Source organism: Vidua macroura, chromosome 2 (assembly GCF_024509145.1).
Source record: "Vidua macroura isolate BioBank_ID:100142 chromosome 2, ASM2450914v1, whole genome shotgun sequence".
Taxonomy (NCBI): Eukaryota; Metazoa; Chordata; class Aves; order Passeriformes; family Viduidae; genus Vidua; species Vidua macroura.
The window spans coordinates 100875856-100894063 of NC_071572.1; the positions used below are offsets into that span (position 1 = coordinate 100875856).

At 41.4% G+C, this 18208-nt stretch overlaps 2 protein-coding genes across 2 annotated transcripts in view; one reads left to right on the top strand and one right to left on the bottom strand.

Annotated features, from left to right (window-relative positions):
- GPALPP1 (GPALPP motifs containing 1) lies at positions 1–17354 on the bottom strand. Its single transcript, XM_053970929.1, has 8 exons — positions 17191–17354; positions 11160–11304; positions 10059–10154; positions 6127–6235; positions 3479–3613; positions 3088–3252; positions 2568–2666; positions 1–445 (listed from the first exon to the last, which is right to left on the bottom strand). The coding sequence occupies exons 1-8, from the start codon at positions 17273–17275 to the stop codon at positions 227–229; spliced, it is 1053 nt and encodes a 350-aa protein (XP_053826904.1). The 5' UTR covers positions 17276–17354; the 3' UTR covers positions 1–226.
- The window catches only part of NUFIP1 (nuclear FMR1 interacting protein 1), a 21195-nt gene continuing 20318 nt past the window's right edge, over positions 17332–18208 (top strand). Inside the window, exon 1 of the mRNA XM_053970928.1 lies at positions 17332–18005. Coding sequence (XP_053826903.1) covers positions 17363–18005 — 643 coding nt within the window. The 5' untranslated portion in view covers positions 17332–17362. The remainder of the gene's footprint in view (positions 18006–18208) is intronic.

Here is an 18208-nt window from a genome sequence, read left to right on the forward strand (position 1 = left end):
AAAGTTTCAAAGTAGCAAATTTTTAATTTTTTTATACCAGGACTCTCCTTTACTATTTTAGTTTTAGTACAGATGATCCTCCCTAAGAGAGTATTTACAGACAAGGAAAAATAGTTAAACATCAGGATATTTATTTTGCATACAAATATTTACAGAAAAATACTTACAAAAATTAAGTATTCAAATTTTAATTGACATCACTTCAAAAAAGCTTAATGCTGTCATCTTATAAAAACATGTTGCCTTTACTGTGCTCAAATTTACTATTCAGATCTCTGGATTTTCTTAAAAGAGCTTTCTTTTGTGCTTCATCAAAGCGATTGACTTTGAGATCCTGCTCTCGGTCAAATGGCCTTCTTTCCTGAGGTTTGCTCTTTTCTTCGGATGCTTTGCTCTTCAACTTTTTCTGGTGGAGGTCCATGAGAGACTCTGACCTCTTTGACTCCTGGAAAAAATGTGGAGGAAGAGAAAGTAAAGTATTAAAGAATATCAACAACAACATACCAAAAATCCAAATGGAAAGATTGGAGTCAGGAAGGCTAAAAATTCCAAGAAAAGAAGACAGCTTAGCAACTGGATATAGAATGATAAATTTAGCATACATGGAGTAGAAAGTGTGAGCAATCTTGGCTAGGCTAAAATACTAATAATTCACTGATAATGAATTATCATTCAAATCTGGCCATAATGATGCTGTTGAATCTCCACAGACAATTGAGATAAATTATAAACATAATGAAAAAGAAATATAAAAGTTGCTCTGACATTATTGGCAGAATGAAGACACCATGTCAAAGGAAATACCTCAAAGTACAGTCCCAGTTTCCTATACACATCCTCTAAGCACCTGGGTTTGGTCACTGCTAGGGGCAGGAACAAGCTAGACACCCTTTTAATCTTCCATGCACTATGGTGGGTTTTTAAATGTGTGCTCCTAACTTTGAATCATCTGTTGAAAGCCCACAGGACAAAGTCATACATTGGAGCTGGAGCATGTGTTTTGCCAGCTCAAGGGCTTTAGCTGCATTTCTTAGAGAGCATGATCCAGCTCAAACACAACATAAAACTTCTGCTTCTTTCACACAGGAGCAGGAATGGCTCTTCCAAGACCATGAGGCCCCTCGTTTACTCAGGTACAGTGCATTTGTCTATCTAAACCAATTCTCTCATCAAAAAGTGCAAAAGTTGAGCTGCTCTGTTTCCTCATGATTTTCCTTCACTTCCTGTGCAAACACTTACTACATCACACATGCAAATAATAGCTTATGCATGAGTTAAGAAAAGATTCTTAAGTAAAACAGACAATACTTATTCATGATGTAACTGTGTCAGCCTTGACAAAATTGCACCAGAGAACATAAGTCGTATCAGCATTGAAAGAAGAAACTACTTTAAGAATGAAATCAGTTCTAGTGAAGTATCCTTAGTAAATGTCATTCGAGAAAGGAATAGGAAAGAACAGAGGGAAAAACTTTAAAAGAAAAATACCCACAACAACCACCTGAAAATCAGAAAAGAGCTGATTTAACAAAGAAGAAAAAACAAACAACAAAGCAACCCAAGAAACAATGTTCTTAAACTTTGAGAGAACTTCATGAATTTTAGAAACAGCAAAGGTCTGTGTATGTCTTATTCCACCAATGGCAGAGAGCAAAACACATAGTTTTACATGAAAAATTATTCTACTATATTCATAGTGACAGTAGAAACAGACACTAAAGAAGAACCTTAAGACAGAATGCTAATAGCTCTGGATTTGCAAGTCTAAGTCAGGAGAAACATATGATTTAATGAACTACAAATAAATTTTCAAAAGTTAAATTAATTATCAGATAAACATGTAAAATAAGCCAAATATGTGATTTTCAGGTTAATTGTCCTCTCAAGAGACAAGACTGCCTTCTGTAAGAGTTCAGGCCACACATCAGGGAAGAATTGGAAGTAAAAGCTGGAAGGCAGGCAGTGGCCCACACACTTCGAGGGACAGGGCTGACTGACAGAAAACTGAGGGGGAATTTGACATGGAGTTCAGATTTCCAGTAATCAACATCTGTCTGTGAACATTATCTGCTCCTGTAGAGACTGAGAAAAACTACATGTGGTGAAGTTCCTGTAATGAGTAGTTAATATAATTAATGACAAATGGTAATTAACGCGGTGACTTGCTTAGCCCATCAACCCTTTTTTAGGTTAGTGCATATGTTGGCCTAAAAGTTAAACCTGCACTGCTGTTTTATTCTTGGGATGTCAGTGATTGGGTGAAGCAAGCTAATAGTTGAACTAAGGCCCCAGCAACCATGTCCTGACATGAGGATGACTGAAGGAAAGCACCATCTAAAACAGAGGCAATATACACAAACCCAAATTCTGTCACTTTGGAGAGGACCCAATCCTGCTCTTGTTGACGTTAATGCCTAGTATTCTAATGTCTTAAAACAGCAGTAGGTTTGGGCACTAAAAGGGAAAACTGTAGTGGCATCACCATGGAAACCAGCAGCACTAGAAATGAGAACCAGAAGAAGAGTGAAAAACTAAAGGAAATAGAGGAATTTTGTGATTACACTTACATTGTATGAAGTCACCTGCTCAATAAGCCTCTTGTCCCTCCCAGATAATACCATTTCTTCATTATCCTTACTGCTTGACTTTTTTGCCTCTTCTCTTTCCTGATAAGTAGAAGGAAATCACATGCTATAGTAATCAGAATGTCTGAAGTAAAAAGCAAGCAAATCTATATCTACTTTAATTAAATCTGGAGGGTAAAGGCTATGATAGAGGCCATCAGACATTTTCTGCTCAGGTTGATGGAAGAAGAAACTGGACGTGCTAATTGGAAAGTCAGTGAGCTGATAGCGAGTATCTGACTACTGCAAAAAGGGAGCAGAAATAAATGCATATCAATGATATTTAATGTTGTTACTTCATTGCCTTTATCTTTAAGCTTGAATTAGCAAATTTTAATAGCAAAGAAAAATCTGGGATAGCAAATTTTACTGACCAACCCACAGTATCTTTACTTTGGTTTCACAGAACATCAGTAACACCTACTGCCTGCAAGTGTATATGAATGAATAAATAAATGCTCACCTTGGCTTTTCTCTCTCTGTCAGCTGGAGTATCTGTCCAAATAGATCTATCACCTGATTTGTCATCAGCTCGTCTCTTGAATGTTCTTGGGCCAAATCCAAAGCTTTTCAACTCAGGTGGAAGCTCTGTCATCCATGATTCCCTGGTAACTTGTTTGGGTTCATCCTTTGCAAAAGAAGTAGGAGTGGAGGGAGGAGTGAAAAAAGCATAATCAAAAATTACTGTCTGAATCTCTTGGCTTCCAGCAGAAATCATAGACTTTTTTTCTTTAGGACCTGCACACACATAGCATCCCAAGTAGAACTGCAACCAGGTTTACACAGAAATAGGCAAAAAGAAAGACGAATACACTCTAGCAACGAAATACTAAAAATTAAGAAATCCAACTTACACTGTCTGCTGAAGTAAGCTTTTCTTTCATTCTCTGAGCTCTGCGTTCAAACTCTTTAGCCACATCAGACTCCACTAGTCCTTTTGCAGGCATTGGGCCTATTAAATTGTCTTCGTCCTCGCTACTATCTGTCAGCTTCCAAAAATAAAACATTTATTTCAAACACAGTGCTCAGAGCATCAAGGAACACTTTCGCTTTATAGAATTAGAATGACTTTGTCTAGAAGAGCATATAAACCTAATGCAACACATCTCCCAGGCAATAAAGACCTGGATTAGAACTCCAGATTAGACCTGTTCTAACACTTGAACACGGATACTTTGTCTCCATTTTGCCAAAAGCAGCATCTCTTGTCTGAGGCAAGACTGCTGGTAAAGGCAGTGACAGCACACAAAGCCCTGCTGCTTTACATTGCTCTGCACACAGCCACGCAGCCTCTGTGGCCATGGGTGAATTTGGAACACACAAGCATACAACTCCCATATTTTAGGCTTTACCATCACCAGCAACATTTCCCTAATAAGAATCACAATTTCACACTGCAAGAACTGTCTTGAGCTCAGATCCTGTAAGAATGTCAGAAAGAATAAAGTGCAAGGTAGGGTACTGGTGGCATGCATGGTACTATGCCCCTGTGAGTGAGTACAGCATCTCCAACTAATCCCTTGGCTCTATCATTCACTTCTTTGATCCCTCATGGATGCCTTCAGGAAGGATTTCTTCACTGCAAGGGTTATCAAGAATTGGAACAGGCTGCCAAGGAAGTGGTGGAGTCACCATTCCTGGAAGTGTTTAAAAAAATGACTGGATGTGGCCCTTAGTGCCATGGTCTAGTTGACAAAGTGGTGATGGATCAAAGGTTGGACTCAATGATCCTGGAAGTCTTTTCCAACCTAATGATTCCATGATTCTGACATCACATTCTAAGCAATTTTTCTGACAAGGGCTAAAAAAAAAGTTTGTTAGGGACTAGATGTCAGTAAAAATCTTCCTACTTGCCAGGGGTTGTACAGAATGCTCACTGGTGCCTCCCTCCAAGTTCAAACAGTACAGATGTGGATGGAAGCAAAACTAGACAGAAAATGGTGATGCCACAGTGCCCTGGGAGCAAAGCTAAGGTGTCCAGTATCTACAAAAGTGCAAAGATTTCACTACAGTCTGACTGTGTGTGATAAAGCAATGGGAGGAGGATGACAAGGCTGTGTAGCCAGGAAGCACAAAGCATTACTTGAGGATTACACAAGGTGGTGAGTCATTAGATTCACTAAAGCAAAGTGAAGAGTCAGCATGTCTCTAAAGATGTACTTGAATACAAAATAATTAAATACATTTTTTTAAAAGCCAACAAAAAATTAGTCATATTAAAAAATAAGAAAAAGAGTATTATTAGGAAGAGGTAATAAAAAGATAACTATTAGGAAGAGAAAGAAGGTAACACCTGCAAAAAAGCTGATGCTAGAAGATGTATTTATGAGAAGAGAGACTTTTTTGTTTGCAAAATATAAAAGCAGACAGCAGACATTTCTGCCTCAAGAGATTTGTCACTATGATAAATTGCTTAATCATTATTTGGAGTTATAAGACGATGAGTACCTCAGAAATGTCAGACAATCTTTCTGCACAATGAATTACAACACCACTCACTGTAGGAGGCTGGAGAATTATATGCTTTGCAGCTACTAACCAAAAAAGTGAAGTTTCAGAGCAGCCTTTGCATCCTTCCTTCCTAGCATGTCTAGCATCTCCCATAGTATCTGGGAGTTAAATGTAAAAATGTAAGTATTTTTAAAATAAACAGAATAACCATTAATTCTCCTAAGGAATTAATATTCAGTTTATCATAGCATGAGAGAGATTCACGTGCCTAAAAGCTGGTACCCAGCACCATTTTTAGTGTCTCCTGCCTGACTTTAAGAGGTGCTGCTTAAGAAAGGCATGACCTTCTGTAAAAGTGCTGCTCCCTACCTGCCAGGCCCTCCCATAGGCAATTTGGATCCCTCAGAATGGTACTAGAAAGCCCATGTTTAGAGAGTTCAACCTTCCCCACAGCTGTATTTTATCACACCTCTTGTTCCTGAATGTTCTTTAGTAGCACATGCATTATTTTGCAACCAGGGAGGGCAGACCACAGAACTTCTACCTAGTTTTTACCTAACATTACCAGAAAGTCAAAAAACATAAAACAAAGAGGTAGGTCAGTGTTACTGTCCTGCACCTCACTCCCAGTTACAGGTATCATCCTGCAATTGCTAAGAACAATTTAGTGACACTGTAATGCCATTCTTGATTGTATTCTTTTGGATAAACTTATGTAAAGGTTGTAGCCACTAGTAAACATCTTTAAGGGGGGTGAAGATGTGTTTTCTGCCTGCAGTTTAGGATGCCAGGATTGCTTGTGTTCAGTGAGTGCACCATCTATTTAACAGCAAAAGCACAACAAACCAGGCCAGTCTTTTTGGTTTCTTTTTGGTTTTTTAAGGCTTATTTATGCTCCAGTATTTGACTCCTGCAAAAATATGCCAGATGCTTTCTGGTCCAAAATTAAACTGTCATCCTGAGAAGTGTCTGGTAGTCTCTTTCAGGCTGCAACTTGTTTAACCATCTCAGATAGCTTGTGCTAAAACAAAAGGCTTCTCTTTGCACAAACCTGGGGACGGGATTCGGATGAAACAGATGGTCCTATGAAACTTCTGCTACTCCTGGTGTCCTCTGAAGGTTTCCTAAAGCCAGGTGGTAATGCAGGACCTATAATGGGCCTTGACAGCAGAAGAAAAAAAAAATCTTGCTTTTTCAGTTGAGGGGGAAAAATATAACAGATCAATATAAAAATAAAAATCAAACATTGATGAGAAGTATGACTTTCCTTCCTCCCCATGCCAAGTGTGCCCCTGTGCACACATACTGTAGAAATAACTAAGAGTGTCTCCATTTTCCAGGAGGACCTGTGCAGACAGTTTTGATGCAAAAAACCCAGGAAAGTTGCAGCATGTAGTCAAGGAAATCCACTTTTTTCTTCCCTAGCTTCCTTCACCAGATTCAAGAGCAATGAAAGGTGTAAGAGAAATATACACTCCTTCACAATCAACAAACTCAATTTCGTTCTTCTTGTCTTGCACCTCAGTTTCACTGTCCTTTAATAAGCAGAAACAGTGAACTTCTCTGATTTTATTTGACCTTGGAGTGGGAAAGAGAAAAGTTTTGTGAGTCCAGGTAACTTCACTGAATTGTTTTTAAGCAGCAGCTCTGCAAGAAATGTTAATCAGCTGTCTCCACAAACACAGAAAGGTGAGAATCTCTTGTCAGTGGTGAAAAGAATACTACAAACTGAGTTCAAAGAAACTGTGCTTGCTGTATTGAAAGTATTTTGAATGCAGGTTCCTCTTAATAATCCACCATAATATTCTTTAACAGTAACAAAAACTAATTAAAAATTTAAACAACTGTCACCTGAAGATATATCCAGGTGACAGTATTCTCACAATGTAAGAGCAGACTTTGTTTATTATGACCTTCAATTGTGAGCTTTAGGTTATTAAATGTAACAACACCTGAATTAAATTTAGTAATTATGGCCTTTACTCAATCTCGCTTAATCTAATCAGTACAGCCCAGCTGTAGTGATATTTTGCCAGGGTTTAAAGAGGGAAAATAGAAGACACAAAGTCTTGCTGAAGAACCAACCACAGATATACAGACATGAGCAATAAATATGAGGACAAGGGCACTGGTGAGGTTTTAAACCTAGGCAAGAAGTCTGGGTTAATTTTGAAGTTCCACCTCCACCTAGCTGCTACAGTTTTATCTTCCTTCCTTCCTACTTTCTTGTTAAGACCATGTTTTAAATTCCTAATGTAATTTAAGGAGTTTAGACTTATACAGATACAGCCAAAAAACCTTTTATTTTAGTATACAAATACCTTTATTCTGCATGGAGAGACAGATAAATCCAACTATAAAAAAATCTCTCTACTGAAATATATATATGAACATCTCTGTTGTGGGCTGTATCTCTGCAGCCTGTGAAAAAGAGCCAATCTCAAATGCTCTGTCTTGACTCTGTCACAGCTCAAAGGCTCTTTAGGGAACAGAAAAGTAGTTCTCATATTCATCCTTCCCATGCTTGCCACTTCTTTTGCTTTTCCTTTTCACCCACATGAATATCTCTTCAGTCTTTCCTTGGCACTACACAGGTGACATGGTACTTGACAGTTTCCTGGATGTCCAAAGGGTCTCTGAACAGGTGAATTGAATCTAAATACTACTAATATTTTAACTCTGATAATATATTTACTCTAATAACATATTAACTACTAATAAATAACCGGAAAACATATTTTATTGCTGTAGGCAACTTATGTACCTGTACATGTCAAAAATACCCCCCAAACTTATGGACTAAGCATTAATTTAAGAACTATTGCATTTCTTATATGGCAAAGACTGTTCTCCTGTTGTTAGACTTGGAAGTCCTTGCTAATGCACATTTTGAGATGTGTGTTTCAGCATTCTTCTGATGTATAACATACATTTTTTTAAGATTACTTTTGCTTTTTACCTTGATGTGTGAACACTTCAGAAATATTTATGAGTGGTGCACTTCTATCTAAAATTGATAAACAGTAATATAATCTTCAAAGTTGAAGGAAATCTTTTCACATATATCTATATATATATATATATATATATATTTTATTCTGGAATGATTCAAACCATTTTCAACAGGCTGCAGATTGCCACATGAGCTGCCCCTAATCATGAACATGTTGCTTTGACAAGTCTGGAAAAGATGTAAGAGAATAAAAGCTTTCCTAAAAGAACGAGTATGTCACACAGAACTGATAAACAGCCTGTCCACACACTGAAACAAATGACCTGCATTTGTTTCAATTATTCATGGCTCAGTTGGCAGCTGGCAATCTGCTCAAAGCTAAGGGCAATGCAGCAGGCAGACAGCAGCATTGTGTCTGTGCCCTGCACAGCTCACACGCCTCCCAGACTCCCAGGTGTGCGGGGGTGGAAGATAGACAAGGCTCTTCCCACACATCTCACTGTTCCCACCTAGTCAGGGAATCAGGCTGGCTGCAAAGCAGCTCTCCTCAATCTGCCTCCTCAGTGTGTGCTAGGAGCAATTGTATGGTGAGGTAGGAAAAAACAATACAGTGAGTGCCAAGTGCCTTCGACTGCTTTAATCTATCACAGACACAGAGCAGACTCTTGCCTCAATGTCACAGAATATTTTAAGTTGGAAGAGAACCACAAGGATCATCAAGTCCAGTTCTTGAGTGAATGGCCCCTTCCTTGTCCATTTTACCATGAGTATTCATGTCAAAATTCAAGAAAGTAAGAAGGCTACCTCTGCTGATATTAGAAGTTACAAGCATTTATTTTTTTAATAGAGAATACATTATTTTTTATGATCTGCTAAATTTTATAATTAAAATAATACTTAGTGCATATAGAACACAAGAAAAAGCAAAAATAATAATTGTTTGTGGGACCATCTAAGCACCAAATGATCCCACTGAATATGATACTCACAACTACGAAAGAGTTTTTTGATTACAGCAAAGTGTAATCAAATGTACATGAGAAAGATACTTCCAAATAACCTTAGTTACATAAATTCTTGCTTAGTTACATAAATTTTCTGCTGCCAAGCATCATAAAAATGTATGCAAACTAAAAATAAAAAAATTAACTTTGAAATTTATTTTGAGATGGTATATTACACACACAGCTCAACAGTAAATTGAGTCACTTTCCTGGAACTGAAAACTCACACATGACAGGCAAGTATTATTTTATCTACCAACTCCTATTGCTCTGAGAAAGATAAAAGTGATCAAGAGACTTTTGTACTTCTCAACAGGAAGTATCCCCTTGGAAGCACCAATTCTACTATGGACTATAATTTCAAATTATAGAAGAAGTGCCCGAACTGATGTAAAGAATAAAAGGTGTGAGACACAGCTGAGTTCTGTATAGAAAATCCATATAATATTTGGGGGGGGGGTGGGGGGGAAGGGTTTTATAACTGTAAGCAATCAAATGGAAAGCTTCCTGATGGAGACCATAAATAATGTTTATTTGTGTAGACCTGACAGCCTCTTTTCTAGAAACCTATAGTGTTCAGAGTAGTTTTGTACCTGGAGACATGTAAACAATAATCCTTGATGCATTAGCAAAGGACATGGTATTGCACCACACACAAGGTAACTGCCCCAGTCCCTCACAGACCCGAAGGAACTACAGAACTACGGGGTCCTTGTACCCGTAATTTGTTTTTTCTCCACTGATCTGAGACCTATCAATAGAAATGGAGGAAATTTGACATTCGAAATACATCTCAGAAAATTTACGTTAGTTCTTTTACTCTCCTTCCAACCTAGGTCTAGGAGGGCTGCTGCTCTGTTTCAAGGGAATGCTGTTCTTGTTCTCAGAACAAGGACGAAGCATTACCTCTAATCATCTCAATCTCAAGTGCACAACTGAAATGTTCTGTAATAGTGACACAAAATATTTAATCTAAAATAATTGTGTTTTAAGGAAAAGAATCGGAATATATTCCATTTTAATTACCTCTCTGGAGAATCATCCTGTTTTTTAAATCCAGGAGGAAGAGCTGGCCCAAAAAAGCCATCATCATCATCATCTTCATGAATTCTTTTTGGCTTTCTGCAAATACAGATTTCACTTAATAATTACCTTGACAAGCGTAGCAATTATCTACATTTTAAAAAGGAAAAAAACCACATAAAATTATTTCATAGGGTCTTCTGTACTAAATATCCTGCCGTTACCACGGAAACAGTGCAAAAGGATCCAAAATGATTTGAAGCAATTAAAAAATTGGGAGTATAAGATTCACTTCAAAACGTTCTGACATTTAAAAAAGAAAAAAATTTAAAAACAATATTAAGAATGCTTTTGCTGTAGAAAGAAGTTTAGTATTATGTTGAAATACCATTTTCTAGTCACAGAGTAATTTAAAATTCAGTACTTCTTTCTCCATTTTTATACACTGTCTGCATTTTGAGTAGTATTTTTCCCGTTCACTTCTAATGAGCTGAAAAACTATTGACTAAGAAAATAAGAAAAAAATTGAATAATAATTACTCTAGCACTTGTTAAGAAGGCATAATGGCCTTCAAGTCTCTTATACAAGGTTTAGAGCAAACACACACAAATTCTTAACACAGCAATTGTGAGTAATCAACCCAACAAATGAGAGTATCTGCAGACTCCTGATACTTGGTAAACAATTCAGGTTTTTTTCATTAGAGTTGACTTAATTGAATGCATAAATTCATGTCCATAAACAGGTGTTACGGCCTCTCAAAGAGAGCTAGTATACCAAAACCAGGGCAAAAACTCAAGTACCAAATACTTATTGTAAGTGGTGTCTGTCCTTAGCATAAACATGCAGATTTGCGGAACCAAAATAAAACATATAAATGCAGAGATCTGACTGCCCCAAATAATTTAATTCCACCGTAGGGTGTCGAACAGGTCAGCTGAACATTCTTGGCCATGAAGAACATGCAGAACATGTAATCAAAAGTTTTACACAGATATAGAGTTTACCTTTTTTTATACAACATTGTCCCTTTTTCATAAGTTAGACACATTACAATTGCAATACAATTTGTAAAAACACAAATAACGCAAAAACATACTCACTTGGGTGCTGGATCTCCTTCTGTCTCCTCTTCAGAATCTCTATTTGTGTCTCTGGGTAGAGGAAGAGGTTCTGAGTCGTCATCACTGTCAGGAGTTTCTGAGCTACAGCTGCTTTTGTAGTCAGGAGGCAGTGCTGGTCCTGCAACTGAACATCCAGGGTTATTTGGGATCATAAAATCACAGAATGGTATGGATTGGAAGGGACCTTAAAGATGACCTAGCTTCAATCCACCTGCCATGGGCAGGGAACTTTCTACTAGACCAGGTTTAATAAGGATACCTACCAAATGTTTCAAATGAGTATGGTCTATCATGGCATTTCCAAAACACATATTTACTTGGAATTAAGCTTATTTAATCACTGTTCTCTCTAGCATTTAGAGAAGATATCTAAACAAATTTCTAGAAGTTACTTCTTTCAACACCTTATTTCCATCAACAACCTACCCTGAACTGTTCTGACTTAGGACATTACTAATCCATTACTACGTGAGCATCCTCTGAAACAGGACTAGAAAGCCCTGTTTTGTGTAACAATTAATGTACAGTGGATGTAGCATAAACCAGTATATTTAAGAGAAACACTTTCATAAAGCATTTGAACCTTACTAGCATTTGAAGCTTACATCATCTGTACACACACAGTGTGGGAGACCATAAATTATTAAATGGGAGCATTTGTGACCATAAAGTATTAAATTAATTGCCAGCCTGCTTTGGGAATGGTTTAATGATTAAGGTTATTCTCAGTTCAGCTAAATGTGAACAGCACGGACAGATTTAAGTACTCTGCTGAAAAAGGGATGATTTAGGCATTTAGAGAATGAATTCAAAGAATTGTTGCTGTCAGAAGGCCAGGGCAGTGGATGGAGCTCTCATGCTCCAGTAAAACCTTCATCCTCTGGGGTAATACCTCAGCAAAATTAAAATTCAGACACTAACATTGCTAACAGGCCTGAGCTGCTTCTGGCACTGTGCCCACCAGCAGACACTGATCTTTATCGATTTTTTTATTTGGCTATAGTACCATGTGCAGTGGTATTGTAAAATGCAGGTGAACCCAATGGGAAGAAATGATGTCCTACTCAATTTCAGAAGGCTGAATGATTTCTTTATTATAACTATGCTATAATACATTAATATACTATATAAAGGAAGATACTAAAACTACACACCTACTTTCTCTATCATATTTAACTACTAACAACTTGTGACCCTGTTTGCGAGAGTCCAGACACAGGTGGATTTATTGGCCATCAGGCTCAAACAATCCTCACCAGAATCCAATCAAGCAATCACCCCAGGTAAACAATTCTCCAAGCACATTCCACATGAGAAAAACAAGGAGCAGAAATAGAATTTGTTTTCTCTTTCTTTCTCTCTGTGCACCTCTATGAAAAATCCTGAGAGAGAGAGAAACGTGCTGCCAAACAGTGGGTACAGAAGCAACTTAGCCATCGACCCTAACAGCAAATGCCCTCCAAACAAGACCCCTAACACAGATATCCTCACAGGCCCGATCAACAAGGAGTCAGCTGGAGCAAGCAAAAACCAGCAATGGTCCCAAGGTAAGAGGCCTTCCCAATCCAGGGCAATGCACCCATTTACACAAACACAGTACAAACATGTTCCCATGTAATGGAGATTTGATTCTACTGATGATTTAGCATCCTGAGAGACAGACACCGTTCCTCCTCTTAATATCTCAAGCACTGAGTACAAGACTTGCAGGACAGAGAGGTGCTTTGGTGAGGAAAAGATATTGTTCCCTTTATGAATAGTCAAGGGTCAGATTAAAAGATAAATGGTACCAGGAAATTAGCCCTCCACTTAAAGAACTACAACTTTTTGATAGTACAAAATACAACCTGATGCATATTATGGTTCCATTGTTAGCTGACAAAGGCTAGGCAGAAATCAAATCCTTCAAGTGAGCTTCACAAAGCTTTTAATCATCTTTAGCACAAGACAGTCCACTAGTTACAAAGCATCCAGGCAGATCTGCCACTTCTTTGTTTCCTGTTTTAATGGAAAAGACTTTAACCAGGACATACAAATCCATTTCAGCAATAGGAAGGAAAAAAACCAACCAACATCCACTTCTCTCACCCTGAAAAAACCCAAACACATTAGCCTATAACACAACACCCTAGCCTATAAAGATAAAATAAGTTCAAGATGAAAGGAAACAAAAGATGAATAATAAGCAGGGATAAAAACTGCTATCAAGAAGTCTCCTCTTCTGGTACAAAAAGCACCACTTGAATAAAAGCACTTAAAACCCAGACAAAACCTGCACAACTGCTGTCTTCAGCCACCTGACGCCCTGACATCACACAAGCAGACTTCATCTGCTCTAAATGCAGAAGAAAAGACTTGGAGTGGAAGGAACAAACTCAGAGACAATTGGATGAATCTGATACTAGAGAGGGAGAGAGAAATTATGGGAAGTTTTGTGAGCTGCACAGAACTAGTAAAACCAAAACTATTTAAGGAAAGAGACCTGTCCCACTGGCATGTTGTTCAGCACCAGGGCTAACACACATACTTTTATCCCAATTCCTCTCCGTTATGTCGGCCAAACTTTTTGCATGGGCTATGCAATAAGCTGGATCGGGGAACTTAAAGGGCATAAAATTAACACTGCAAACAACAGCACTCCCCTGAAAGAACTGTTTGTTAGTGGAACTGCAGCCTAAGCAGGACAAGCAGAAATTAAACAGAGACTGAGACTGACTAATGAAGGGAAAATGGCATTTAAAGCCTAAGGAAGAAAAATTCATTGGACATGGTGAAAAGAAATGGAGGGGAAAAGAGGCTTGGGATTAAAAATTAATATGATCATGGTACTGACTGAGACCAACAATCAGCACAGGCAAATATACAGCTGTGGATCAGGATGGTTTGGGGAGCCACAAAAAAGAGCAGAAAGGTAGGAATAGAAATTGCTAAGTGTAAATTCTGGGAGCAAAGAACGAAAAGGGTGAGGAAGGAGTCCAAGATCTAACCAGAAGTCTGTGAAATTCCCCAAAAGCCACAGAAAAGTGGAAAAATACAGATGAAAGGAGGAAGGGAGGAGAGCTCAAAGAGTCAGGAAACTGAATCTAATGAGGTGAGGAGGATAAATTGATGTAGCAATGGCAGAGCAACAGAAAAATGACAAAGTAACCAGAGCTCAGAACAATTCAGAACATAACAATCGGATAAAAATGTATGAGAAGAAAATGCTGGGGAGAGTGAGGAGAGAAACAGGACCAAGTGAGACTGAAGTGAATGTTTCACAGCTACTAGAAGTGACCATCCTACTAATGAGGTGGCTCTGGCGACTATCTGCCTGAAAATTAAGTCAATTTAATTCAGAAACCAAATTAAAAGCTGCTTTTTGTTTTGTTAGGGTTATTTCTGCTGTATTTGGGGATTCTAAACAAACTACCATACCATCAGACATGCACTGGGAAGCTCTCAAGGACAGACAAGGTCTTTCAGCTCCAGCATAGTGGTAGATCAACCCAGACATATCAACATATCAGTATGTGGCCTCAATGCTGAAACAGACAAAACTCCCTTCTGCGTCTCTGGTTATTTTTAGCCATTCCCTAGCACTTCTTTCCTGCTGGTACAAGGACAGCCCAGAGGCAGGGACAAATGGGCCAAAGGAAGTACAATTCTTCCAGCAGGAGCACAGTTAGTCCAGCTTCAAAGCAGCATCGTGAAATGAAGAATCAGGAAATGAGTGCATCCCATGGGCTGGACAAGCTGAAGAACGTAGAGGATTTACTAGGGATGAGCTTTTGGGTCTGTCCAGCTACCATTTGCTTCCATCCTGTTCCCAATTAAGGGTCACAGAAGTATTATTAGCATCACTTCTCTGACACCATAGGCAATGTGGTTTGTCCCACAGTAAGAACACTAGTGGGTATTGTGGGACAAAGTGTCTGGATGCTTGTATCCAGAGGGGTGGTGGAAGTGGGGCTCAAGGGGGCTGAGATATTTGCCACTGACTGTGGTGCACATCAGCCTGCAAAATGCTGCTGGAAACTGGGCCAACTAGTCTCCCAAGGCTGCAGACAGCTCCCAGGTGGATTTTGTCCAGAAGGAATGTATTAGCAATAAATCTAATCATAATCATACACAGTCACTCTCCTATTTCTTGTGTCTGTCTGAGAGCCTTCTCCTGTGCCTGAGAGTCTTCTCTGCCACAGGCAGCTCAAAGTCCTACTTTGTTGCTCTTGGGAGACAGAAACTATGAAAGTAGACTAAAAAAACAAGTGCTTTTCAAGAAAAGCAGTGAGCAGCTCAAATATCAGTGAGACTACTGATATTTGACATGAAAAATATTGGAAAAGCTGTTCAGCTTTAAAAGGTGAAGCATCTCTTAAAATAGTTAGAAAACACAAGGGAAATTGTTACAGAACAAATTCTAGGCCCATTTGACTCAAGACCCAGCAAGTGTTGCACCACAGAAGGCGCTGGTGGCAGCCCCACCGTGTGATTTTTGTCACTCCAGGTGCAGGGCTCCAGATGGAGCTGCAGTTCTGTACAGCAAAGTGTGTTATGCCAAAGTACTTGCTCTCCTTTCTTCCTCTGCACTGCAGCAATTTGCCTCATGGGGTGAGCAGGGACACTAAGCTGCTGTAAGTCAAAGTCAGAAAAAGTATGTGAAAATTATAAAAACAAACAATCTGCAAGAGGCTGGGGTTTGGAGTTTTTGTTTGTTTGTTTTCAAAGGCAAATAAATTTCTTCACCCACTTCACACAGAAATTTCCAAGCGGATCTTGGATCAGTTGCCAGTGCACCTGTAATACCATGGAACTGATTTACACTGGAACAGTTGAGTAACCTAGACTAGACACTTCTGAAATACCCAATGTCACAAACCCATGGCCTAAGAATAAGTTTAACTTGTTTTTTCATACGTGATACAGATACTTGCAGCATGCATCAGTATGTTGATGGAAAGTGAATAAGCCATTAACACAGATACAGCCAGGAAAGGCAGCACCAGCTCATGCAGTCAGGGCTTCCGCACAAAGCCAAGATCCAGACACAGAGCTTGATGTTGCCATGGTGTCAGCTAATGCAGCAGCTTTGTCCCTCTTGCTTTTGCTCCCTCTTCTGGATTAAAAAATTAAGAGAGCAGACAAGCACAACAAACCTTCCCCATCAGAGCTGCTCCCTTTGGAGTAACTGAATGGTCAGAGAGACTCTGCTAAGACACTGAATATACGAACTAGTGCCTTGAGCCCGGATTAAAGGCAAGAAGTGCAAACGCTCAAAACGCTGCTTCCAGAGATACTACTGACAGAGAACATGCAAGAATTTTAGTGGGGAAACTGAGCTCCACTGCAGAAGAGCCAGCCTGGCAGCCAGCTGGTCTTGGTGGGATCCCACTTCTCATATGACGGCTCTCACCATGAGAGATCCTGGCAGGAAAGGCACCACAGCCCCACTGACCGGCAGTCTGCTCCACATCCTCAGCTACACTGCCTGGGAAAGCACAGGTGATGAAGTGGCTTGGCTTGGCAAAGGAAAGCTGCACAGTCCCAGCCTCCTCCTTTTCTACCCGCTAATTTCACACTTGGAGCTGCTGAAGAGCACAGGCTTCAAAGCGCATCAAGACTTGAGCAGGATAAAACTAAGTGACTGAAAGCAGTGTTTTTCTAAAACGAGTTTTAAAGCGTTTCATATCTGTACCATTCCGTCGCATATGGCGCTTTTTTTTTGTCCTTTCCTTTCCTGAAAAAGTCACTGTAATGACTCTCCCGGGGAGTTTAGCTCCATCCAAGTGCCACACTGGCGGTGGACACCCCGCGCTGTGACACACGGGGCTGCGGAGCTGCGCTATCCCACCCACGGAGCATCCCGCGCTGTGGAACAGGCTGCAGAGCCGTTCTATCCCACTCACAGAGCATCTCACGCTATGGAACAGCGGCTGCAGGCCCCGCTCTACCCCCACGGAGCATCCCGTGCTGCGGCATAAAGGCCGCAGAGCCCCCCTCTCCCACCGCCGGCGCGTCCCTGTGCTCTCACCCTGGCTGAAGTCCTCGCCCGGCTCGGCCTCGGCGCGGCGCGGGAAGCCGGGCGGCAGCGCGGGGCCGATGAGCTGGCGGGCCATGGCGAGGCCGGCTCCGCGGGCAGCCCAGCCGCCCTCCCCGTCCCGTCCCGCTCCGCTTCCCCGCTCCCGCCCCTGCGGCGCTCCCGGATGACGCCACACCCGCCTGGAAGGAAGGAGGGAGGCAAGGAGGGAGGATTCACCTTCCTCAGCCCGGACGTGACGCGCTCAGCGGCCGCCGCCGGAGGGCCCCACGTGGTGGTGCGAGAGCATCGCGGAGCGGGGTCTGCACACCTGGGCGGCCTCTCCGGGCCCGACATGAACCCCTTCGCCTGGTACCCGCCGCCCCCACCGGGGCTGCCTCCGCCGGGCATCCCCCCACCCTTCTTCTGCCCGCCGCCCTCCTGGGACACGAGCTTCTGGGCTGCCCCCGTGCCCTACCCCCCGCCCGGCCGCTACCCGCCGCCCGACAGCACCTACGCGTCCGCCGACACCTACTCGCAGCCCAAGAGCTACTCCCAGCCCGCCGAGTCCTACTCGCAACCCGCCGACAGCTACTCGGATCCCGCCCAGAGCATCCCTCCCGCCGAGAGCTACTCCCAGACTGCCGAGAGCTATCCCCAGCCTGCCCAAAACTTCTCGCAGCCCGAGGGCTACTCCCAGCCCGCCGAGGGCTACCCGCCGGCTCAGAGCTACCCGCAGCCCGAGAGCTTCCTCCCCCCTCATAGCTACACCTCGCCCGCCGCCTGGTTCCCGCCGGCCTACGGAGCGCGACCGCAGGGCCCGCACGCCGGTGAGGGGCAGGGGCGGGGCAGAAGCCCTCTCTTGGGTCCCTGGGCTCCTTCCCATCCCACGCAGGCAGGGGCCCCGCGCCTGTCCTGAACCCTTGGAGCTGCAGGAGTCTCCTCCAAGCATGTTGGTCATGCAGCCCTCTCTTATCTCTGCCCTAGATCCTTCTCTGTTGCCCACCGAGGTAGGAGGGGGTGTTTTACCTGT

Coding starts and splice junctions, on each gene's coding strand:
- GPALPP1 (XM_053970929.1), bottom strand. CDS start 17,275: ATGGCCCGCCAGCTCATCGGCCCCGCGCTGCCGCCCGGCTTCCCGCGC. Junction 11,305..17,190: donor GGGCGAGGACTTCAGCCAGG/GTGAGAGCACAG, acceptor CTGGATGTTCAG/TTGCAGGACCAGCACTGCCT. Junction 446..2,567: donor AGCAGGTGACTTCATACAAT/GTAAGTGTAATC, acceptor CATTTTTTCCAG/GAGTCAAAGAGGTCAGAGTC.